The sequence below is a fragment of the Tenrec ecaudatus genome, chromosome 1, assembly GCF_050624435.1.
Source record: "Tenrec ecaudatus isolate mTenEca1 chromosome 1, mTenEca1.hap1, whole genome shotgun sequence".
Classification (NCBI taxonomy): domain Eukaryota; kingdom Metazoa; phylum Chordata; class Mammalia; order Afrosoricida; family Tenrecidae; genus Tenrec; species Tenrec ecaudatus.
The window spans coordinates 142,907,845-142,933,860 of NC_134530.1; the positions used below are offsets into that span (position 1 = coordinate 142,907,845).

Below are 26,016 nucleotides of genomic sequence, written 5' to 3' on the forward strand. Positions count from 1 at the left end.
TCCGTCTTTCTCCTGAATGTCTCTGTCTGCATGCCTGGTCTCCCCTTGGTAAAGCACCACTCCCAAAATGTTAGGACTAGATCCATCATACACCAGTATAATCCATTAACTGTTAACTCAAGTGAGGTCACATTTCCCACATATAGAAACTGGGACTTCAACTTACCTTTTTTTGGAGACATGATTCAATCTATAATCAAACAAACCAAATTCACTTCCCATGAGTCCATGCTGACCCAGAGCAACCCTATAGGACAAGGTAGAACGGCCCTGTGTGTTTGCGAGACTGTGCGTTTCCAACTCTCTATGTGAGTAGAAAGTCCAGTCTTTCTCTCGCAAGTTCCCTGCGTGGTTTGGAACTGCTGACCTTACAGTTCGCCGCTAAATATGTAACCACGGAACCACCAGGGCTGCCTCTCAAGCTGTAACAGATAGGACTAAATGTTGTAGATTCCCAGTTACTTCTCATTACGAGGACGAGTCTGGACTGGACAATGACTGGAACTAGAAAGCACAGAAATTGCAGTCATCCCAGGGGGTGGGGGGTTGACTGTGTTCAGCTGGGACTTGCCACTAACCTCAGGGCAGAGACCTGTGTCTGCTCTTTGATCTTAAGATAGTGCAGCTTGCAGAGTCGGGATGGCCATTCTGGACAGAAACAACAACAGCAGTAAGTGAAGAACAAAACGAAAATATTGGCCAAGATCTCGAGAGTTTAAAGGGATCGTTCCACTGTATCAAGAATTTCCTGTACAGCTTTGTGACATTTCTATTTTTTTAATTAAAGGGGAAAAAAACAAAGAGAAGGCAAGCATTTTGCATGTTGCTCTGTAACTTAGCTTACCGTACCTTCTTGGTCTGCTTGGCATGGCTTTGTCCGACTTTCTGTCTCAGCCTTTGCCGTCCCCAGGAGCCACTAGTTCCTGGTCAGCTCCACCCTGAGAGGGAGGAGCTACATCCCAGAGTCTGTTCCCAGCACCACAGCCCTGCGTCCCAGTGCCCAATGGTACCGCCTCCTGGGGAGCAGAGGGGACTCTGGTCACTCTGTTCAGTTCCCTGTGAGTGTTATGTCCAGCAGGATGGCTGGTGGACCGGAGAAACGTTTTCCTTTGATTGGAGTCTGTCTGATCTGTCTGAAAGTGGTGAGTTTATCATCCCAGTTCATCCGCAACTATTTAGGGGGAGAAGAAGTCAGGATCATTCTCTCCCCCTCTCTTTTGCCTTTTTTTTTTTTTTTTTGCGAGAGACTGGGAGGTGGGGAGATAGGAGTCAAAATAGTTACGGATCACACCAAGTTTGCACATATTTGTGTGTTTGAAATTAAATGCAATAAATATAGTAGAGAAAGAGAACACGGTGACTGTTCCATTAGGAGGACAAAGACTGCCAAGGCCTCTCTCAGAAGCGCCGACTTCCTTCAACGGGCGGATTCAGGGAGAAAAATGAAATCGCAATGTGATCTGCCTCTACCCTCTCCATTCTGTTCAAGGAGTTTGGCGATAGATTTTAGGGTTGGGAGATGGTTTGGGCAAAGCAATCCCCTGTCTACATGGATAGATTGCTCATAGGAGGCAGCATCAAATGCTGTGGGAAATGCATTATTGCTCTGTCAACGTTTTGTTTTTTCTAAAGCGGGGCTTTCCTTTGTGGTTCTAATTTTTCTAAACTTTCCCTTTCAGGTGACTTCAACAAAAACAGGTAAACTTTTCTGAAATGCAAACCTTCTCCTCCCTATTTGACTTCCACTTCCACAGTCATTTCACAGCAACTCTGCCATATAGTGGTTAATTATGATTATAAATTTTTAAAAATTTTTAAACCTGTGGTGGTAGAGTTGATTCCAATACAGCAGTCCCATAATGTCGGCACTAAGAAAAGGGGATCAGCACGTTATGAACACTCACCTGTGCGCTAGCCCCTCAGTCAGGGCGAGCAAGATGAAAACGGGGTAGACCAATAAGCAGCTCAGATGCAGAAAACAAGTCCTCCTGAGGAATCTTTGCTGAATACTGTACTGTATCCAGCAGCAAGTTTGGTGTTTGATTCAGCAATGTATGCAAGCATACAGACATGCATTTTCTTGTCTATAGCTAGCCATGTGTGAAATACCGTCAGCGAGTGTCATGTCAGGGAAGAAGCAAAATCTTAGTCCCAAACAGGGAAGCGCGGGAGTTACATCACTTAAAGTTTGTCTTCAGGGGAATTAAAGGAGACAACTAGAAAACTGTTTTTGGATTTTGTTTTGTTTTCGGGAAATTTCCAGGATTCCCTACTTTACTAAAAAAGAGCTCTCCGTTCCAGGAGATGACATCCTTAATATAAAGACCGTGGCCACTTGGCGCTGGAAAAGGGTTTTCTCATAAAAAAAAGACTTGACCACAACTTTTCTTAAGTAAATAAATGACTGGAGGTGATGCTGCATGCTCTGGACGCCTCTAGACGGGAACTTTATGTTTATTGGACTTTAGGTGAATCTGTAGGAACCATATCATATATCAGTTCTATCACCAACAAACTCTCAGAGCGATTCAATGGACCCTAGAACAGCCGTGGTTTATTACGTGGTCTGTACCACGGCAAAGAAAGTGGAGCTGGTCAGCTAGAGACTGCTGGAACCCCCGAAACTAGGACTCTTAGCCGCCCCTCAGGCCTCGAGCTAACCTCACCATTGGGTTGGAAGAATCAGCTCTTTACGACCAAAGGGGCAGCATGCATCCAAGGCCAAGCCTCAGAGAGTAAGGAAAGAAGCAGGGACCACAGGGAGGACGTGGACATGGGATAAGTGCCGGGGCATTAAGAAGATGGCAATGGATGAGCTGAAACAAAATGTGTAGTCATTGCTGAATGCAAAACACCTAATTCATAATATAAAAAGTTTGTTTACAAAGAAAGTGGGAAGAAGAGAAGTCTTAATTGACTTAATACAGGTGTCAGAATGACCTATCAGTATCCAAAACACCCACCGGCTACCCTAGAGCTTCTACTAATACCACCTCCCTTGTTTCTTTCATTCACTTGGCTTCTCCAATAGGCAAAGTAATTTTCCTAAACGGCCTTTAGGCAGATGGGGTCTCGTCTCGCTGTGTGGTCTCTTGGGGGCCCCTCGGCCATCAGAACTGGCTCCGCCCACGCTCTTGGCACCCTCCAGAGAAGGGGCAGCCTGACTCCGATGGTGCTGTGGATTGATTTGTCCTGGCTTTGCAGTGGCTTTGAGGTGTTTTATTGATGCGGCTGCGTAGAAGGTTTCATTTGGCTGGGGGTGGGGGGGTGTCGTGGCTTTTTATTCCCCTTGAGCTCTGGCATTGCTGGCGCACGTGTGGTAGCCAAGGGGACTCTGGGCTAATTTCATCTGCTTTCCGTTGGTAGCATGCACAGAAGCTGAGGGCCATAGGGCTTCTTTACTGTTGACGGATCAGAGTGGTTGATGGCATATTGACAGAATTAAAGATTTCTCTTTGAATGATGATGGCAACAAATGGACAAATGTGCTTGACACAATGGATGTATGTAGGGATTGTGATAAGAGTTGTACAAGTCCCCAATAAAATGATCTTTAAAAAAAGAAGAAAAAAGTTTCTCTTTATTAATCTAGTAAGTGGGCTAACCACTGAAGCAAGGAAGCAGGGGGAAGTGCTGTTAATTCATAGAAGTAACACACCTCGCTCAAGCATCTCCTTTCTTAAAAGAGGAACACAGCGCAGAGGAGCTGATCTTGCTGAGTTCATTGCTGGTGCTGCTCCGCCCCTGCCTGGACCAGCAACTGCCAAACAGCACACCTGTCTCTCCAGCCTCCCCAGAACCTCCCTGTACCCACACTTCTCCAAGACTTCCCCAGATGAGCTCCCTTTCCTCTGTCCAAACTTGCTTGTCATGGTATACACACACACACACACACACACACACACACACACATCTTCTTAGCTTCCAAGGTGCACTTACACACACTGTCTACTCAAAGGACTTGCATAAGTTCACACAAAAGCTCACACCAGAGCCAGGGCTCACACCCAGAGTTCCTGAATCCCAATTCTGCCCCATTTCCCTGCCACACGACGCTGATATTATTCCCGCCAGACCATCGTGCTTCTCCAGCTCAATTCAACAGAGCGAGTTTGGTGCAGGCCCGTGGGGACACAGTCTGTGCCATGCTTCCTGTTTAGATGCCTTTGAAAGCCCTCCGCGAGGGCACTCGGGTCGTTAGTGGGTAGGACTCGATCGGGGCCTGTTTTCCCAGGAATCCTCATTAGTGGGGGAGAGTAAGAGAAGGTGAAGGAGTTGAGAGACAGCCGCGGGGTTAGAGGAAAGAAGGCCTAGGACTCGGGACCAGCAGTCGGGGTGTCGGGTGGGGTAACAGTGGGAGCCCTGCTGGAGAGGAGGGCAGACACAAGCCCTACCTACAACTTCAGCTCCTGCTGGCGAAGGACTGCGATTAGAAGGTCTGCCCCTGCCCCCAGTGTAGAGACAGGGCAAAGGAGACAGGTGGGGTGATGTACAAGGAATGCCTGCTGAGGGACAGTGGAGGCTTTGTTCGTTTTTGCAGCATGATTCTGTCTGAGATGGTGCCAAAGTTAGCTCGCTGAGCTTTTTGTACAGAAAGCGAAGGTTGTCTGTGATCCATACACGGGGAGCTGGCGAGGGTGGGTGGTGGTAAGTGGAGCAGGGAAGTGAGACTTGGGAATCACACCCATTTGGTCTGTATTTACTCTTTCTCCCTCTTGGCCCTAGTTTTGTCCTGTAGCCTTGAATTTTGCAGTCGGTGGTTCTGCCCAGCTTGTGGAGCTGTTCAACACAAAAGGCCACGTGCATGTTTCAGATGGGAAATCCAGCGGCGTTGCTTGCGCTTTCCTTCCCATTGGATTTCTGGCATCTAGAAAATTTTGATGTCTGTGGATTTTTGTAAAGTAGGGATCTGAGGGCCGTGTTATAGCTCCTACCCCATACCTAAAGTGTGTCGACTTTTGCCGTAGATTCACGCTCCCCGAGACAGTCATGACCAGGCCCATCCAGGTGAGGCGTGACAACGGCATCTCATTTTATGCTAAGGTGGAAGTTTGTTCGCTGTCTGACTGTAAATAGACCTACTCCTTACGCACTGACTATCTTGTTAGCTGGCATTTCTTATCAACAGCAGTTGTAAAAAAATCTAATATCTGACTATTTTACACCTTAGCAATGTAAGTTGGCACTAGAGCGCCTCCAGGTGTGACATGACAGGAATGCTGACTGTGGGGGAAGGGTCTGCGTCAACCTGGTGGGGCTATGGCTCTTAGTGGCTTGGCACTTGGCACTGAGCTAATTGCGCAGTTATGTCGTGATACAATTAGCCTCCCTTTTGTGATCTGATGATACATCATAATATCTGCCAATCCGGCATTTTCCCACATGCAATTTAGAGACATCGATAACATTAATCTACTGTGATCCTCACCGATATCCATTGCCAAATATTCCATAATCATAAAAAGAAACGCATTGGTTCCTTCCTCCCACCCCTGGTCACTAATAAACTTTGGACTCTCTACCTTGGCCTACTGTCACAGTTCTCTAGTGCTGCTGGAACAGAAATACCAATAGTAGGTGGCCGGAACACACAGCTATTTGTACGGTTTAGAAGGCGAGAAGCCCTAAACCAGGCTGCCAGATTTAGGGAAATCTTTCTTTCTGTGCCAGCACTGCGGGAAGGTCCTTGTCTCTCCAGCGTCTGTTCTTGACTCCGTGGTGATCGCCATGTGTCAGGCCATCCCTCTCCATTTCTGCGTCCTTGGTGTGCATAAAGCACGTCCTAAGTCCTAGGGCCCCTTCACGTGACAAAGAAAACCCATTTCTAAATGGGATTGTAAGGTACAGGGAGTCGAATGTGCGGCACACATGTGGGGACCTACCCTTCCATTCATAACACTTATGCTCCATCTTTTGCATAAGTGGGATCATACGGCATTTATCCTTCTGTGATCGACTGACTTCACAGATTTCCAAGTCCATGCAACGACATGCATGGCTTCGTTTCTCCTTGTAAGGCGGGTCGTCCGACAGAGACAGCGGTCATAGCTTTTCTTTCGTAGAGATGAATATGAACATTGTCCCACTCTGAAAATAAAGAGAGTGGCTGCTTTGGAGGAGCGACAACAAAGAACTGCCCTCCTTCCTTTCCACTGAACGTCATTGGGAAGCAGGCAGAGTGCTGGCGGCGGTGGCCACAGTGGTAGGGGGTGAGGGGAAGATGGAGGGGGAACTTAGCTGGGGGCTAAGTTCTGGGCCTGGCGGGGGGGACTTGCAGTCCAAAAGCACACAGAGACAAAGTATCCACTAACAACTGGGAAAAATTTCTCTGAAACCCCCTCACCGAAAGGGAGTCAGATACTTTGCCCACAACGTGAGCTTGCCCGTTCTCTTTTGGGAGAGCAACCTGCCATTCTTTGTGGGATTTGCTGCCATCTGGAAAGTGATGACCAGGCTTATGCCTGAGGCTGGCGGGAGAAGGGCTCCCCTTCCTGAACTGACGGGAAGCACGATCCTTCTGTGTGTCTGTGTGTCCTGACTAACGCACCACCTCAAAATCTCTTCCAGCTCCTGAAGTACCCACCATCGACCAGGCTTATTCAAAACTCAGCAACAGCATCACTGTGGAGTGGGCTACAGTGCCAGGGGCCACCAGTTACCTCCTCACGGCTGAAAGCGGGGGCACGGTCATTGAAACCGTGGTGGTGCATTCCCCTGGCACCGTGACAGGCCTGAAAGCGGCGACCGTGTACCAAATCACCATCAGGTCCCTCAGTGCTGCTGGGAGAAGCCGGGCATCCCCTCCAAAGCAGGCGAAGACAGGTCGCCCTGGGTGCTCGGCTTCTGGGGTCTGCTTGCTTGTGTCCTGGATCGATGACACTGAGCCTGCAAGTAAATGCAAAAAGCCATTTGGCATCGTCTGAGCGCCTGCAATGCAGGTCTCGGAGGCAAAAGGCACCAAATGATATTTTTTGGGAGCTCAGTTATGTGTGTGTGTGTGTGTGTGTGTGTGTGTGTGTGTGTGTTGAATTTCAATATCAGCTACTCTGCTTTGCTTTGCTTTGGAAAATAAAATCCAGTTCTGAGTGTGTTTAAAAGCACCCCTACCTTAAAGTCCCTGGAAGAGTGCTCTCTGTTTCGGCCATAAAGACCAGGCCAGATCACAAGAAGAAGAGATCTTCTTCTGCACTTTGCCTGCCTGGCAGACATAGGAACAATAATAGTGGCTATTACTCAAACTACTTTAATAAAGTTGAAGCGAGGTATATTCCTCAGGGGGGAGCCATGGTGGTGCAGTGGGTTAAGCATTGGGCTGCTAACCACAAGGCCAGCACTTCAAAACCACCAGCCAGTCATGGGGGAAAGATGAAACTGTCTATTCCCCTAAAGATTGATGGCCTCAGACACTCACAGGGCCAGTTCTACCCTGTCATCTAGGGTCACTATAAGTCAGAATAGGCTCAATGGCAATTGAGCATGGATTTGGATTTATAGTTCTGAGAAGTTGCTTATATATGTAAAAATCATTGAAGCCATAATTTCCCCATTAATATATACTGTAATCACCCCACCTAAACTTCAAAAACCAACACCATCACGTTGATTTTTTCAACTCATGGACCCGTTATTGCAATGGTTCTCAACCCCTGGGTTGCGACCCCTTTGCAGGGTGAACGACCTTTTCACAGGGATCGCCTGATCCCTAACAGAAGCAAAATGACAGTTATGAAGTAGCACCATAAATAATTTTCAGGTTGGGAGTCCCCACCACCTGAGGAACTGTAGGAAAGGGTCGTGGCACTGCTCTAGGGGGTTCGTGCGCCCTAAACCATTGTGGGCATGGATGCTGCACCTGTCTCCTGCAGAGTGATCGGCGGGTTTGAATCACTGACCTTGTTAGCAGCCCAGCGCTCACCGGACAGCGCCTCCAGGGCCCTGGCTCTCATCACAGGGATGTTTCTTCTAACTTCTGACCCCTCTCCAGCGGACAATGATGCCGAATAATTAGTTTTCCTTCTTCCCCATCCCTTTGAGCAGTCGTTTATGATTCACACACACCAAGCAGCAAGTGCCGGGGGGAAGCCGGCTGTGGATCCTTTGGCAAAGCAAAGGGAGGGAGGACACGGGGACCCAGCTGACCGAGATGCTCGGTGGCTTCCTTTCTAAGTGTGGATTGCCCTGTGTTGGACTTCCTTGGAGTCAATACATGTCTTTTTTTCATTTTCTGTTGGTCTCTTTAGTTTTGGCTGCCCCAATTCTAGAAATAAGCTCTCCAAGTCCAGACTCTATTCTGGTGCGGTGGGAAGCTGTCTACATGGCCATTGGATTCTCGGTGTCCATCGTGAGAGCCAACGGCTTGGGTCGAATATGGAAAGAGAACACTACAAACACCTCCTTGACATTCAGCAACCTGGATGCTGGCACTCTCTACACCATAAAGGCCTGTGCCTGGAATGCCAACGGGATCCCCGGGGATGACTCCACTCGCAACCAGAGAACAAGTAAGCGGCTCGACCCCGGCATGCTCCTTTTTGAGGACCGAGGGGCCTGGGCATTGTAGCCCTGGAGAGCAGTGTGTGTGATAAGAACGGAGCAGCTGGCAGCAGCTATTTAAGTTGATGATGAAGTTATTTATAGCGCCTTGACTATGCCTCCTCGGTAATTTAACCGCTTACTGGATGTGTAAAGAGTGCTGTTCAGAATACAGAGAGCACAGCGCCCCTACCCCCACCCCCTGCCAACCCCCCACCTCCCGCACAGCCCGCCCTGGAGCCAACTCAGCTCTGAGTCATCACTCCATAGCGCACAGCATGAAGTCACTCTGGTTAGGGCTTTCCTGGGACCAGGCCAAGAGTCCGACCAAAAAGAATGACACCAAACAGGAAACTCATTGGTTCAGCGGACATTTGATGAGTGTGTGCCAGGGCTCCTGGTGGCTCAGGGGGTTAGCCGTGGGCTGCTAACCACAAGGCCAGCAGTTTGAACCCACCAGCCGCTTCGTGGGAGCAAGAAAGACGGTTCCAGCTTCCGTACAGCGTCACAGCCTCAGACACCCATGGGGCAGTTTTACTCTGCCCTATCGGGTTGTGAGGAGTCGAAATGCACTCGAGGGCTGTGAGTTTGGGGCTTGCCAGCTGAGAGCCGACACCGCTCCAGAGATACAGCAGCACTCAGAGCAGAGTGCCCGCTGTCCTGGTGCTTGCACTGCATGCGAGTGGGCTCTCGTGTATTTCCCAAAGGGGCAGGGGGTGGCCTGAAGGGTACAGAGGGAGGAAGGGCGGGGTAGAGACTTTTTCTTCTCCTGAGGCCGAGTAAGCCATCCACTGGCAGGCAGCCCAGGGCGGCCAGGCTGTCACCAACTAGACGGTTTTGTATCTGGGAGAAGACTAAGGAAAGACAGGGTGGGGGTGGGGGTGGAATGAGAAAGAAGCCAGAATGTTCTCTCCAACACTTCCTAAGTTTCCTGATGAGTTAGGAGGGGAGCCCACTGTGTGAGGGAGCAGAGAAGGGTTTGCCTTACTTCTCTGCAGAGAAATCATACGAGAGTTCCACAGGTGAATCAGGATGGCCCTGGTGAATGGGGGGCGGCCATGACCAGCCAGTCTCCCTGGGACTTTTCCTGCACATGCCTGCCTCCCTGCTTTCCACAGCGCTGATTGAGGGCCCACTGTGTGTTGGCTATTGTTCAGTTGCTATCAAGTCAAGTGAAACACGAACCCTAACCTCAAAGAGCTCATTGTGTCCTAGGAGAGACAGATGTACGCGTGCACCACATGCAGCCGTGCGGGCCAGCAGGTGCTCCCTTTGAAGCGTGCACAGTGTGCAAAGAGGGCTGGGGGCTGGAGGAGCCATTTTTTAGGGCTGAGCGTGTCCTACAGTCACCCCTCTATTTGTTTTCTCGTGTTTAAGATGGTTTCGTGTTTGGAGTAAGCCTCCTGTCCCTCATTTCCCCTGGTTCTTGGATTCCCATGTGGGAAAACAGGGTCCTTTCAACCACGTCAAGGCCCAGAACGACCCCAGAGCAGACCACCTGTAGAGATGGCCCACGGGAGAATGAGTCGGGTCCCCATGTGGTCAAACAGGGTCCGCTCTCTTTGGTCCCATCTGGGTCCCATCTGTGCCCAGCTTTCTAAAGCCTGACAGACGTTCAAAGGGGCTGGGGTTTCTCCCCGACAGTCCAACAATACAGCTTCCCAAGCTATTCAAGGGGAGGACACTGGAGAAAGGGGAGCCGTGTTTCCTAAGAGTCTGGGGGACGTGCTTTGGGTAAACCAAGAAGATAACATGATCCTCATATGTAATACCAGGAGTGAGAACGGAAAGGAAGTCTACTCTTCTGGAAAAAAACACGACCTGAAAGCTATAGCAGGGAGAGTCGGCGCAGGTCTCAGAGGAGTGAAGGGATACTTTCAAAGCTGCCCCAACCATGAGGGTATTTGATCGTGGCTAACGGGCCCTTCCACCTTGCACCTTGACAATCTTACTTAATTCCTTTGACCACTTGTCAACTAGTGCATTCATTCCAAACATATTTAGCACCTATTATGGGCTAGGCCTGGGTCCATGTTTGGCGCACATGGTTTGCAGTCTACTATTCACTGAAAGGTCGGTGGTTCAAAACCAAGCAGCAGCACGGTGGAAAAAAGGCCTGGCAACCTGCCTCCATAAAATTATAGCTAAGAAAACCCTATGCGGCATTGTGCTCTGTAACACAGAGAAATGTCATGAGTAGGAATCACCTCAATTGCAACAAGTTTGGATTTTCAAGTTGTTATGCTCAAGGCACAGATCTTAGACAAATGTTACAATTGAGGGAAAATTAAATAACAATATGATTAAATACCAAGGTCGCATGTTCATCATGAGTTTGCATGACTAATGGAAAAGATATCACCAGTTCCCAGGTACCCTAAATCTCAACTTTGTTTTCAGAACCCTTGTAATCACCCTTCTACTCATCCTTCAACATTGTTAGACCAAATCGTACTTAGATGCTTTTTCTTAACTTTTTTTGAGTGATTATACTTATTTTAATGTCTTAGATAGCCAATTCTATATCAGAAATAACCCAAGAGGAGGATTTTAACAAATTTTTAAAAATCATCACAATCCATCCATACATCCATAGTGTCGAGCACATAATCAGTTTTTCAGCACATTTGAAGGGACAGAATTCAATCCATAACATTCCGTTCTTTGCCCCCTGAAATTGTTTTCTTTGTCGCAAGCGAAACACATTTACTCCATCACATCATCCCCACCATCTTAAATCAACTCTACTTCCCAAATCTGTTCATTATGACTCAAGGAAATCAAATAGGGGTGAGATTTGAGGTGCACACCATCCTGGGGGATCACACTTGAATTCTTGAGGCTGCTGCAAAATCTTCATGGTGCCTTCTCAAAAATGCAGGTCCTCGTGCTCCTGCCAACATTCAAGTTGCGTTCGACAGTGGGGCTCTGACGGCGTCGGTTTCATGGACCCGGACAGAAGGAGCTTTCAACTACACGGTGCTGGCTTTGGGCGGCTCTTCAGAGCGGGGCTGCAGTACGCCTTTCAGTTCCTGCACCATCTCTTCCCTCCGCTGTGGGACAGAGTACTCCATCTCCGTTGTAGCAAGTAACGATGCAGGATCTAGCAAATCAGCTTCAGCAGTGGGCCTGAAAACCGGTATGTAAATTAGAGTGGAAAGCCTTTGGGGCTGGCAAGTCCAAGTGCCTTCCAAAGGGAAATAAGTAATCACCCAGCACTGTTCCAGAGCATTCTGGAAGAAGTGAAACAGAATGTCCCATCAAGGGCGAAAGCACCGAGTTAAACACTCTGATGAAGAATAGCCATGGCCAGACCAGGTACCATGCATTAGAAACATGATTCTTCGAAAACAAGACATGCTGGTTCCTAGTCCAGATCTTTCCTTAACTGGTTGTTATTTCATTTGTAAAAGCTGTGAAATCCCAAGATGCAGGTCAAGTACCTGCAACTCTGACTGTAGTATGGTGAACGGCCTCTTCTTTATCTCATGCTTCACCCGGGCCTTTAAAGATAAAGACGCAGGTGCATTCGTTCTGCATGTGGGTTTGGATGTTTCCTGTTTCTGTTCTTCTCAGGTTAAACCAACAAATGTACCCAATGGAGGTTAACACCCCTATTGAGAAATATGCGTGTGTCCGGGGCTGGAGACTAACCTTTAATGAAGGCCTGCCAGGTCCTACGCATTGCTTTCAGTGTTGTTGACTCGTTTTCACCTGATAGCGACTCCATGGGACAGAGTAGAACCGGCATTTCTATGGAACGATGTCTCGTGGCTCAATGGTTACTCATTTGGTTGCTAAAAGTCAGTGGTTCAAATCTCCCAGTAACTCTGTGGGAGAAAAGATCTGGCAGTCTGCTCCAGAGAGATGACGGGAAACCCCGCAGGGCAGCTCTGCTCTGCTCTATGGGGTCCCTGGAAGTTGGGGTCAACTCAAGGCACACAACTACAGCAGTCTTGATCAAAGACCGTCGGGTCTTAACTCCTATAGGGCTACTGGATGGGTTTGAACCTCCAACCTTTGATTAGCAGCTGAGCGTTTACCTCTGGTGCCACTCGGACTCCTTGTGCGGAGCACTACAAATACATTTAATTTAATTCGCACGGCAACGCAGTGAAATGAACTGTATCGATTCCTTTTTCCAGATAGGAAAATTGAAACTCAGGTTAAATCATTTCCCCAAGGGCACATGTACTCAGTGGTAGATTTGGGGTTCAAGTTCAAATTTGCCTGATCTTATTCCTCTACATCAAATAAAATGCAGATAATTTTTTTAAATGTCCGCTTTATCGAAAGGTCAGACTTCAGTCCTTCTAAATTTAAAAGAGAATCCTGGTGGTGCCGATGTTAAGAATTGGGCTGCTAATTGCAAGGTCAGTGGTTCGAAACCACCAGCTGCTCTGTAGGAGAAAGGAGAAAGACCAAGTTTTCTACTCCGGTGAAGAGTTACCGTTTCGGAAATTCACAGGGAGAGTTCTACTTTGTCCTATAAGGTTGCTGTGAGTCGGCACCACGAAGTTTTGTTTTGAAGTGTAAAATACTTCAGAGCAGAGCGGAAAAAAGCATCATTAAGCTGACACACTCTGCTCCACAGGGAAGAAGGAGAGCCAGCCCCTGAGTCCCTGTTGGATTGAATGGTGACCCTCCAAAATACATGTTGGGATCCTGACCCCTGAACTTGTGGAAATAATCATATCTGGCACTAGCGATTTCCTTGTGTCACTATAGGGTGTGTCTTTAAACTTAGTCACTTAAAATGAGCAGATGAGATGCATGCGTGAACCCAAGAGGGCGAGAGAGAGAGAGAGAGAGAGAGAGAGAGAGAGAGAGAGAGAGAGAGAGAGAGAAAGAGAGAGAGAGAGAGACCATGTGATGGTTGTCATGGTACCATGGGATGCCGGAAGAGACACAGCTCTTTCCCCAGTGCCCTCGGAGAGGGTCTTCCCAAGCGTTGTGGTGAGTGAGTGGGGTAGATCCTGACGTCTAGTCGCTCTATTTGACAGAGTTGAACTGCCCTGTGGAGCTTGAATTCTAACTTCTAGCCTCCTCAACCGCGAGAAAAAAAATGTTTTTCTGTTTTTGACCACTCGGACATATCTGTTAGAGCAGCATTTGGAAACTAAGACAGACTGGCAGCCTCGAGTTGTGCTACCCTGAGGCCACTGGCAGGAGTCGGTTATGCTGTTACAGTACTGAGTGCAAGGTCCCCACTCTCTCTGTGGGATGAAGATGGGGCTTTCTCCTCCTGCACAGTCTCAGAAACCCACAGGGGCAGTTCTACCCTGTCCTACAGGTCGCTATGAGTCAGCTTGGACTTGATGGCAGTGGGGTTTAAGGAAAGGTCACTAATACAGCAACCTTGGTACTTGGGCGTCTCTGTTGACCTTAGGCAGTGGACTGGTGCATTGGAGGTGGTTTTAGGACATGCCAGTTGGCAGAGAGTGAAGAACAAGAAGCACTTTCAAGAGCACGGGAGCTGCATGATCCTTTATTGCAGGAGCAGCCAGCCAGTGTTTTCCAAACTTGGATGCACTTTAGGAGCCTCTGGGGAGTTTTTGTAGAATCCCAATACCCAGGCCCTGTCCACAACGCCTTCAACCAGAGTTGCTGCGAATGGAGTCTGGACATGAGTAGTTTGTGAATGCTTCCCAGCTGATTCTAACAGGCAGCCAGTGTCAAGTGCCACTGATATAGGCCTGAACACTTGAGTTTGTGTATAACGCCATCAGCCATGATCGTGGGCTCGACCTTGACTCATCCATAAGACATAAACTGCACTTAGAAAGCCCTCGTAGCACTGTGGGTTATGCGTTGGATTGCTAACCACCAGATCAGCGAATCGAACCCACTGGAGAAGGAAGAGGCTGTCTGTTCCTGTAATGATTTCCAGCCTCAGCAGCCCCAGGGAGCAGCTATCCTCCGTCCTAAATTAGGGTCACCAGAGGAATCGGCTCCACTGCATGGGGTTTTTTGGATATGTGCTTCCCAGGACACAAAAATATGTAGTTTGCTTTAGAGAGCTTTCCATTAGAGATGACTAAAGTCTTCAAAAGAGTAGCACAGAGAAGAATCCCCTTCATTTGGATTCATCCCTTCAGAAGACTGGTTCATGCTGATGTAGATACATGAGTCATGGCCTGAACACACACACGCACGCACACACACACACATGCAAGAGGCCATCTGATTCACCCCGGTGATCCATGCTTGTTGCTGACATTGTAGCAGGCGTCCTCAAACTACGGCCTGTGGGCCACATGCAGCCCACCGAGGACATTTATCCAGCCCGCAGGGTGTTTTTGCCCCATTTGTTTTTTTACTTCAAAATAAGATATGTGCGGTGTGCATAGGAATTTGTTCATAGTTTATTTCAAAACTATAGTCTGGCCCTCCATCGGGTCTGAGGGATGATGAATTGGCCCCTATTTAAAAAGCTTGAGGATCTCTGGTAGCGTAATATATCAAACTCCGTACCAGGCCAGTTGTCCTCCCTATAGACATGACCGGAATTAGTGCTGTGTGCAGGTATCTCTTAGTTGCCCCATGACAGAAACGTCTTCCCTGGTTTTTGAACATTGATGGGGGGCTTCTCCCTCTTAGGCATCATTGTATTTTTGCCTTTATACTAATATGATCTTACCCTTACCACCTCAGTGTGATTTGTCTTGCACTGCTTTCTGCTGGGGTTCCCAGCCGTGAAACACAGGAAGGGGGATGTATAATGGTAACAACTGATACAAGGTGTTGTAGGGAACGCAGGGGTTGGGGATGGGCGATAGGGAGGGAAAGGGGATTTGGGGAGTAAACTCTGAAGGTGGGAGGGGAGGGGAGCAATAGAACTGATTGCGATTGCACAACTCAGTTTAAAGGTACTAGATAGAGCCAGTGGGGTGCTGGGGAGAAGGCTCTAAGACAGATGTGGTGGTGATTGTACAACTCCCCTTGGTGCGATTGGATGATTCATCTGTTCGATTTTATGATATGTGAAGTATGTGCCAATAAAACTGTTGGAAAAAAGAAAAGAAAATTAGAATCATCTCAAGTATTTAAAAAACAAACACATTAGGGCATCTGAAATTGTCCTCCCAAGTTTGCACTGGCTCACATGTATTACTCACTTGAGTTTTTCTTGCCACAGCGCATCTGGTATCGTGACTGTCTGCTTACAGTGCACCCTGAGGCCACAATGAACAGTCAGGTGTGTTCTGTTTTTCAGCCCAGGGGATGTTGCACTTAGAAGAACTTTCCCTACCTCTGAAGCTTTGTGCACAAGCTGCGTGTCCTATCAGAGAGAACCAGCTCCATCCCCTGGCAGCTGTGTGTTTAAACAACCCATCTAAGCTCTAACGCGTTTCCTTATCCGCGAGATAAGGATCCTGGGGAAAATGAGAGAAACTGCGGGGGGATTAGACCAGCTATCCCGCATCAAGCTGGGTTCGAAATGAGGAGTGCGGATGAAAGGAAAAGAAAGAGATATGTACAAAGCATGGGATCGGGAGGATGACAGTCTGATGGACTGAAGGACCCGTATATTTGAAGCTTGGTTTTTATACTCTTCTTACACAAGGGAATTGGTTACAAAACAAACATCAAAGAACTTAGAAAACATTCTTAAATTCTTATCTATGCAAATGTAACTTAACTAGTCACAGTTTCTTAACCTTAGAATAATAAAAGCATTAAGTTCTAAGACAATCACACGGATATGCAAGATTTAAGAGAGATCTTAAATAACTGAGTTATCTCTCAACGTTTTTAGCAGCAAAGTCACAAATAACAGTCATTTTGCAATGCTTCTGTCTGCAAAGACACAGAGGCACAGGGGATTAATTGATCACCCATTAGTAAACACCTTGATCAGCCGTATGCTTCCTACAAGAAACCACTAATAGAAAGCACCCAAAATGAAGCCTATTATTATATCTTGGACCTGGTTGTGTAGTAGGTTACACGGTGGACTGTTGACTACAAGGTCAGCAGTTCAAATCAACCAGCTGCTTCTTGAGAGAAAGATGAGGCTATATGTTCCCACAAAGATTTGTGGCCTCAAGAACCCTATCTGGGGTAGGAATGAAATATGATCAATTTGATAGCAGTAGAGTTGGTTTGTTTGTATGTCGTTATCTCTCAGGTCTTAGGAATCCTGATAGTGTACCAGTTAATCATTAAGGCTAATGGAAAGGTTGGCAGTTCCAACCCACCCAGTGGCTCCAAAAGAGAAAGAATTGACCATGTGCTTCCATAAAGCTTACAGTCAAGAGAACCCTTGAGACTGGCTTCCCTGGGCAACATATGGGTTTGCCGTGAGTCAGAAGCGACCTGACGGCTCACAGACAGCCAGTATGACCACCAGTATCACTGCATTATGCCACTCAGGCCAGGCTTGCTTCGTGTCCAGTAGAGCTCAGACCTTTCAACAAATATGCTCAAAGCACAGATACCTACACCATGAATGATGATCGGACTTTTGATGGTCCATTATTTCGTGTAATAAAAGACTGTGGACAGGCCATCAGCGTCTGATGCCCTGTTTGTGTCATTGCCTTTGAGTCCATAAGGAAACTCTTCTGATGCTTTGGGTACACAGTCTTACACGCCATGCACCAAATTCAATGTGTGCACAGCTCCGGGTTGCTGCTGGAGGCTGTCTGGAAGTCCTGGGCGACTACAAAAATGCCAAGAAACGCTCTCACAACGTTTCGTATTTTATCATTTCCTAGTTGCTTGCGCACCTGGAAGAGTGGCGATTCAGGAAGACCCCGCTGGCCACTTGTCTGTGGCGTGGCCCACTGTCGAGCTGGGCGATTACTACGTGGCCTTTGTGAAGGGTGACGACGGCTTGGAGGTGCACTGCAACACGTCGCGCACCCAGTGCAGTTTCCGGTCTGAGTGTGGCTTCACCTACTTCATCAGTGTCTTTGCCTATAACAAAGCAGGGCAGAGTCCTCTGGGTGATGTGTTTAATTACACCACAGGTAAGGGAGCTGAGGTTTGCAAAGGGCACTCTGAGCTCTCCACACCCAGATGCAGAATGGATCAGCCGTGGTGCTCCCTGACTTAGACAGACCATCTGGTCATCCTTCTAGGGCCAGGAACAGCAAAGGGGTAGCCTGTCTCATGTTCTTTCCAGACTGTGCCAGATGCTGAAGAGACCAGGGTGACAAAATTGCAAGAGGCTGTGTGGTGTGGTGGGCTGGGAAGGAGGGCCCCTGGGTTTAAGTCCTGACTTGACCACTAACTAGTTTATTTGTAAGGCGCACTAGCGATGCTCACCTGGCTAGTCCCGAGTCTTATGCTTTGCAAGATGGGGCCGCTAATTATGAATACGGGGACCTGGAAAGTCTCTGTAAAGTCAGCGGTTCTCAACCTCCCCAATGCCGTGACCCTTTCATACAGTCCCTCAGGTTGTGGCAACTCCCCCGCCCCCAACCACAAAATTGTTTTCGTTGCTACTTCATAACTGTCAGTTTGCTACTTTTATGAACTGGGTGACCCCTGTGAAAGGGTCATTCAAGCCCCACAGGGGTCGCGACCCACAGGTTGAGAACCGGTGCTGTAAGTGGTAAAGCGCCCAACAGCTATTTCTATTGTTAGTATCATTATTGTTACTATGTTTCTCCTCCCCTAGGCTTGTTCTTCTACAAGACAGGGATCATGTTGTACTTAGCTTTTCATCCTCCGTGCTTTTCATAGTGGGGCATATGGGAATGAATGGAGTGGGTAACTTGAAGTTAATTAGTTATATTTATAAATGACACTACAGTCATATGCTGATCTAAGTGACAATAGTAGCTGGGTTCTGATAAAGTGTACTCGGATGGGAGGTTCAGATAACCGGTGTCTTTGGAAGTTGGAGTAAAATCCTATCAAGATGGTCTCCAGAGCAAAGAGGGTTCTTCTGGAGGGAGGTCTTTGATGGATGGAATTTGGGTGAGACAAGACATGTCATAGACACTCCAAGCTAATTTAGGCATTTTTTCAGAATTCGTCTTTGAGACTCTGTAGGGTCTCAGCCACAGTCTTCAGAGACAGTTATGTCTCTGTGAGGAATCAGGCTACACTGTTATCAGGTCAAGGGGAAGGCATGCCACCGGCGCGATCGGTGGTCCTCCTGGCCTGGAGCAGTGAGGGCGCATCCAGGGTGGGAGATGAAGAGTCTGGTACAGCAGAGATGGGGGAGAGATGCGGCTGGACGCAGCTTGTCATGTTGAAGATTTCTCCTCGAGGCAGTGGGTGTCAGGCCAAGATGGAAGCTGGAGGTTGTTGCAGACATTTGGAGGACGGTGGCAGAGGCCCTGGAGCTGGGGAGGGCAGGATCTCGAAGCTCCCCTCTGGTGACAGTGACTTTGTACTGACCTTCCATCTCTCTGCTTTGCTTTCAGCCCCCTGCTGTCCTAGTGACGTTAAACCTGTGTTCGTGTCTGGGGACAGAGCAGAGATTGTCTGGTCCCCTGCTCGCGGGGCTGAGCTCTATCAAACTAAGGCCGTGGATGGGGACAGCGTGGTTGAGTGCAATGATACCGCCCCTGCTTGTACCCTTTCGGCTCTGGAGTGTGACACCACGTACAACATCACAGTGTATTCCTTCAGCGAAGTCCGGGGCAGCAACAGGTCATGTACGTCCCGATTTATAACCACAGGTATGGTCCCGCTATGCCTTCAGTCCTTGATATCTAAGTGATCCACGCTGGCCACCTCCCTCAGAGGAGTGTCGGTGGGACAGACGGTAAATATGCTCGCCTGGGAAATAAAAAGCTTCGGGTTTGAGTCCCTCCCAGAGGCACTGCAGAAGAGGGCGTAGTGGCGAGGCGGCCACGGAAAAGCCTGTGGAGCACGGTTCCCTCCGCCACGCGCGGGGTGTCTGTGAGCTTCGATTGGCATCATGGCAACGGGTGAGCCCATGGCAGCTGGCTTTGTGAGCATTCCACATGACTACACAGATGTGAAGCCAGAAGAGAAGAGAGGGGAGAGCCAGGGAGAAAACCCAACAGACAGCAGGGAGACCCACGGAGAAGAGAAGGTTTCATCCAGATCAGAGGGGCCATTTAGCTCCTCCTGCCTGGAAGATTAAGGCCCTACTTGTTTTTTTAAAGAAGAGAAATTCATTTTCTCCGTTCGGGAGGCTAAAAGTCTAAGTCAGGGTCTTGGCCAAGTGGGTCCTTCACTGGGGGGCTCTGGGTTGTCCTTGCCCCTTTGGCTTATAAGACGTCTTCACATGGCATCTGTTTGCCCCTGGGTTTTTGTTTTTTTTTAATTAAAAGATCATTTTATTGTGGGCTCTTACAGCTCTTATCATAATTGTATCAAGTATATTTGTACATATGTTACCATCATTATTTTCTAGATATTTGCTTTCTATTGAGCCCTCGGTATCCGCTCCTATTTTTTCCCTCCCCTCCCACCCCCCAAGTTCTCCTTTTTGTCTTATTTGTTTTGATTTTTGAAGTTCAAAATGCTCTCAAACATTTCCCAGGCGAGGGGTTTGGGAAGCAAATAATGTATGTGGTAGGGGGAGGGAGCTCTAGAATGGAGGGTGATTACACAACTCATTTTAAAAGTTATTTAACCATGGGGGTGAGGTGGAGGTGGGGGGCAGAAAATATTCTAAAATTGATCATGGTGATGATTGTACAACCCTTCTTGATATGACTGAAATATTGAATTGTGTGGTACGTGGATTAAGTGCCAATAAAACAGTTTGGGAAAATTAGAGAACACAAACATGTCCCAGGTAGTCCAACACTCCAAAAACCCATTTCCATAAGTTTGCGTCAACAATCTTCTGCACACGGGTCCTGTGAGTTGGGCCTACATGCCTGGTTTGTGGAAGGTAATGACACGCAGGCTAAGGGGGGAGGACAGTTCAGCTTGAGACCAAATGTCATTTGTCATATTTTCTGACCCCCGCGCTTTCCACTCAGTGTCTCAAATCTCTTAGCTCCTTGCAGCCCTGAAATAAAGAGTGTTTCGAAGGACACGTTCTCCACGGTTCATGTGCACTGGCGATCCACGAATGACAACGCCACGTACACGGTGACCGCCCTCGGGGAGAAAGGGCTGTATGAGTGCCGCAGCCCGGGAGAGACCTGCACCCTGGCCGGCCTGCCCTGCGGCTCAGACTTTTCCATCACCGCCATGGCGGAAACCCAGGCCGGCCGCAGCCTGCCAAGCTACAGTGTGCCCCTGGAAACGGGTGCGTAGACCCACCAGCCGGGACAGCTGAGGCCTTGGGAAGTGTTTTCAGATGTGAATTTTCTGGTTGGAGCAGCCCTCAGTGTGGTAGATCTATTATATGAAAATGATTATATTTCTATTATATAGAAATCTATTATATGAAATCTATTAAAGAAAACTTTCCACATCTGCACCCGGGTGGTGTACACTGACACCCAGGAGATGCTGATGGATTCACAACCACTTGCGTCTAAGGAGGGAGCCCGGTGGTGTTGTGATCACTCACTGGGCTGCAGAACCCCCAGGTCAGCCGTCCAAAGCCGTCAGCTCTGCAGGAGAAAGACGGGGCTGTAGTCTCAGAAGCCCTGGGCGGGGCGGGGGTGGGGGATTTCTCCCCTGACCTACAGGTTCTCTGTGAGTCAGAATTGCCTCGAGGGCAGCGAATTTGGCATGAAGGAGAGAGTTGACTCTGCCGACCAGTCCTTTGAGTTCCTGTCCCCTCCCCACCCCCGCCCCGTGACCCAGCTGATCAGCTGATCAAGTCAAAATCAACTGACTTGGACTGGGCTCTTCCAGATCTTTCTCTGAAAACGCAAGAATTCAGGCTATCAAGTGGCACAGGCAAAGTAGCGTTTTCCCCACAAACTGCCCTCCTTTGGCATCTAGTTCTGATGCCTGCTCTTTTCTCGCTTCCAGTGCCCTGTTGTCCAGCAGGCTTGACAGTAACGCAGGTCACCCAATCGGTCATCAACGTGAGCTGGACTCTTGGGGCTGGGGCCCAAACCTACGAGGCGATGCTGGGGTCCCACACTGGACAGTCCAGGTGCCACACCCGTGAAACCCACTGCCTTCTGGGATGCATCACCTGTGGTGTCAATTCCACCGTGGCCGTGAAAGCGGTCAGTGCCACCGGGCTGACTGCAGATTGTACCTTCCAACACTACTCCTCCAGTAAGTGAATCCGCCACGCTAGCCGTCAGCCAGTCACACCCCGGGCTTATCAGAGCAGACCTCTGCTCCACAGGCTTCTCAGGGGCTGGTGGTTTGGACGTGGTTTGCCAGGGCACCTCTGGGTAGTGTGAACTAGATAGCAGCCAAGCATTTTTAAAAGCGGCCAGCCCATTGGAAACGTGGACCAGCACGGTTCGGTTCTCTGCTTGTTGCATAAGTGTCTGCCCCTTGCTACCCAGCTCAGCAGCATTGATCTTTCAATGACCAGCCCTCTCCTCCCAAGACCAAACAAACGCTCGAAGAAACTCAAGCACAAACTCCACCGGCCATGGAGTCCATCCTGGCTCCGACCCTATCCGAGCGGGTATCGCTGCCCCGTGGGTTTGGGAGGCTGGCAACTCTTTACAGGAACGGACAGCCTCGTGTTTCTTTCATGGAGCGGTTGGTGGTTTATGAACTGCTGACCTTGAGCTTAGTAGCTCAACGCATAACCCACGAAGCCACCAGTGATCCTTTTACAGCTCAGTGTAGCCACAAGGCCAGCAGTTTAAAACCACCAGCCGCTCCAAGGGAGAAAGGCGACGCTATTTACTCCTATAGCGAGCCACAGTCTCAGAAACACGCAGGGGTTGATGTGAGCTGGGATGGACTCGATGGCGGTGGGTTCTAAGCTACGCTAGGAACCCCTGAGAGACATGCACAGTTATCTCCCTGGACGCTAACAGAGTCAGAGGGTCCAGCTGGAAGAAAGACCTGGTCGTGGACCTCTAAAAAAACCAGTCCTTGGAAACTCTCAGTGTTACACAAGCACACGTGGGCTTGCCATGAGTTGGAATTGACATGATAGCAACTGTTTTTTTAAGGTTTATAATTAATTATAGTTAAATTTAATCCCATTAAAATGGCATGTAACTAGGGTAAAATGCAGGATCTTGCCAAGGTTTCTGTGCAGTTGACTTATAACATTTGAGTCATGCACAGTGTGTGCCTGCCAGTGTGAGCCTTTTTGACGCGCCATTGTTCCAGAGTACAAAGGCTTACCCACCCACCCACACACCGTGGCTCACCGTAGAGAGAATTTGGGTACCCCCCCCACCCCCAGCTAATCGTGATCTCCTGAGATCATTGGTCAGGTGTGGCTGCTGACTCCCCTAAAGGTTAACAGCCTCAGAAACCCACAGGGGCAGTCCCACTCTGCCCTATAAAGTCACCGTGAGTCGGGACGGGCACGCTGGCGGTGAGTGAGTGCCTGTGCTTTGCAGTAGGTTGTTTATCTTGTGTCCCTATGAGGTCCCCCAGGGGTGCAAGCAGTGAACACTGGGCAGCTGCTCCCTGAAAGGCTGCAAGTCTGAGTTCAAGCAGGGGCAGATGGGAAGAAAGGGCTGGAGATCTGCTTCTGGAAACAATCAGCCTAAATTGGAAGCAACTGTGAAGCAGCTGGCAGTATTGGTCCCTGTCGTCATAAAGGGGTCGCTTGTGTTCTTTAGGTGCCTGCTGCCCTTTGGGGGTGAAATTATACCGGCTGGGCTCGAATGGCATCCGCATCTACTGGCAAGCCTCCAGGGGCTCTGCCAACTACAGCACTGACCTCTATGGTTCCAAGGGCGTCTTCACGTGTGCCCCACGCTCCAGCTTCAGCTTCTGCGACGTCCCCGAGATCCCCTGTGGAGATGTCTATACTGTGATGGTCTCTCCAGTTGCCGAGACGGGACAGAAGCTTACTTTCTGTCCCAAAAAAATATATTCAGGTAGAGCAAGTTATGGCCTTTCATTTTAAACCCACCTCCAACTAGATGTGTGGGATAAGACTCAGTGTGACCACCTATGTGCTTCCCTAGGACGGTTGAAAAGAGCCCGAAACGTCCTGGCTGCTGCTGCGGGCTTCCGGGGACGGGTGGGGGTGGCGAGGCACACCGCTTTGGAATTTGACAGCTTTGTTGTATTATTCGATGGGAGGACATGCCTGACCTTCTCGGTCCTTCTCTTCCCCTGTAGAAAGTGGTCCAGAGGGGATGCTTTGCTGCTTACTTGGCAAAGCTCATTAGAAGTGGAGATCTGCTTTGAGAGTTGGGGAAACACGGTCTTAGCGGCGATCGGGAGAGACACCTGGGGTGTTGGAAATGGAGGGGCTTGCACCTTGATTGTCTCAGATTGTGAATTATGACTGAGGAGGAGTTGGAGGGCCCGAAAGGACCGACCTTCTAAGTCACCAGCGGTTTGGAAATGTGAATGGGTGGGCAGTCTGTGGCCACGGAGCAGAGCTGTCAACGAGTGCCCTTTCTCCAAAGCTGACAACACCGTGAGCAAGTCTCCGCTCTCGACTCCAGCCTCCTCGGCTGCCTCACCTGGGGCACCGTCGAATCGTTTTCATATCTTTCTACAATAAAAGGAAGCCCGGGCCCTTTGCAGATAGACGCAAGAAGAGCCGTAAACATGGGCTCACGGCCCTTTACTGCTAACCAGGATCTAAAGAGTCCAAGTCCTGGTTGGTGACACAGAGATCCAAAGAAGCTCCTGTGAGGGAACCAGGCCCGTTCCTCCTGAAGGGGTGGTGGCCCATGCTTGCCTGTCACGGTCAGATCCCTCGTCTGCATGAGGGTGTCCACACAGAACAAGCTGGCCCAAAGCGTGGCCCATGGGAAGGAACAGGAATAGGTTTTTGGAGGGTGAGGATGAGATCTGTAGGCAGAGAAGCCTTCAGCTCAGTAACACTAATCCAACATGTTTCTATCAGATTTGATCATTGCTTGAGTGTTTTCTATTTGTACATCTCACCGAATGCTCAAACTAGCCCTCTGAGGTAGGCTTAACAGATGTTATTATCTCTAAATTATAAACTGATGCACTGAGGGACTCCAAGGGTCACAAGCCTCTATCCTCGGCTCTGCTCTCGACTTCTGAGGCTGTTCTTCCTAGACTCCTTTACCTGAAGATGGCACTCCAGAGCCAACATGAATGCCTGCCCTTCTCCTGATGCTTCTGGTTTTCCGTTTGTCACCCTTGTTTCAGACACACAAGTTGAAACCCTTGGAGTCAGCTTCCTTTACCCTCCCCACGCCTGTCTACATGTCTCCGCACCCTGCCCTGCCCATCTCGCTCATCAGATCCAGCTTCCCTTCATTTCCACAGCACGGCCATTCTCCACACCCTCAGCGCCTTGTCTCTAACCACTGAGCCAGTCCTAGCGATCTTTTCCCCTCCCCTCCAGCTCCTGGTTTATCCCCGGAGTTATTATTCCAGAACACCGATCCAACTGCGTTCCCTTTATCCTCAAGATTTCCACTGTTGCATAGGAAAAATGAGCTCTTTCAGCAAGACATTCAAGGCCTTCCGCAGTTTTTCGTAATAGTAGCTACATTTTAAAAGTGAAAAAATATGAAATTCAGTTAAATAATATAGTTTGTTTTATCTAATATATCCCAAACAGGATGGTTTTAACATGTCACCAATAGATTTTTTAAAATCACATCTTCCACGTATCTTTTTCTTTCCCATATTAGTCCAATTTTATTTTGTGTGTGTGTGTACGGGGGAGGGTAGTCTTTGAAACCTGGTGTGCATTTTACATGTCTAGTATCTCAGTCTAGGCCGGCAACATTTCAAGAGCTCAGTAGCCACACGTGGGTATGCATGTGCCTCAGAAGCCTGGGCCGAGATGAAAGTGATAGAGTCCTGGTAAAACCTTAATGCCTCTCTTAACGTCCTGGATGAAATGTCGCCCTGTTTGCTTGGCTTTGCTGTGCAGCTGCCATATTGGACAGCACTGTTCTAGGCTCTTCTGTAACGTCCTCCCTGGAGGGTTCTCTTCTCCCGTCCAGTAACAAGGAATCACTCAAATGCACACACACTGCCGCTCAGCTCCACCACAAGCAAAAAGTTGCTCTGCTCCACACCCGGAATGCTGCCCACCTCCACTTAGAGAATCACCAGCCCAAATTTCTCTTCCTATCTGAAGACTTCTCCAGTTCATGTAGACTGGATTAGCTCCTTCCCTCTCCTACGAGTCCCCATGCTCTGTCCCCCCAACACACCCATGACCGTCAAGTTGATTCTTAAGTTTGGTGGTAATGTTTTCCAGGCTGCGCATCTTTATGGAAGTAAGTCACCCCATCTTTCTCTAGCGGAGCTCCTGGTGGGTTCAAACCACTGACCTTTCTGTTTGCAGCCGAGCGCTTGAACCACTGTGCTATTAGGGCTCCTCTTTGTTTTTTTTCCAATGTGCCGGTTTTAATGGAAGTTGTGTACAAGACATTTTACTCTTGCATCTTCTCAAGTGATTCTTCCCTGTATCTGCCCTTTTCCTTTCCTACTTGGCGAGGTCTGGCTTTCTGTTCCAGGATCTTTTTGCGGTCTTTGTCC

At 48.9% G+C, this 26,016-nt stretch overlaps 1 protein-coding gene across 1 annotated transcript in view; it reads left to right on the top strand.

Annotated features, from left to right (window-relative positions):
- Window positions 1–1,016: 1,016 nt before the first annotated feature.
- Window positions 1,017–26,016, top strand: part of FNDC7 (fibronectin type III domain containing 7) — a 37,828-nt gene continuing 12,828 nt past the window's right edge. Inside the window, exons 1-10 of the mRNA XM_075540281.1 lie at window positions 1,017–1,142; window positions 1,680–1,698; window positions 6,568–6,822; window positions 8,241–8,501; window positions 11,414–11,671; window positions 17,253–17,507; window positions 18,915–19,172; window positions 20,471–20,725; window positions 21,403–21,657; window positions 23,145–23,405. Coding sequence (XP_075396396.1) covers window positions 1,068–1,142; window positions 1,680–1,698; window positions 6,568–6,822; window positions 8,241–8,501; window positions 11,414–11,671; window positions 17,253–17,507; window positions 18,915–19,172; window positions 20,471–20,725; window positions 21,403–21,657; window positions 23,145–23,405 — 2,152 coding nt within the window. The 5' untranslated portion in view covers window positions 1,017–1,067. The remainder of the gene's footprint in view (window positions 1,143–1,679; window positions 1,699–6,567; window positions 6,823–8,240; window positions 8,502–11,413; window positions 11,672–17,252; window positions 17,508–18,914; window positions 19,173–20,470; window positions 20,726–21,402; window positions 21,658–23,144; window positions 23,406–26,016) is intronic.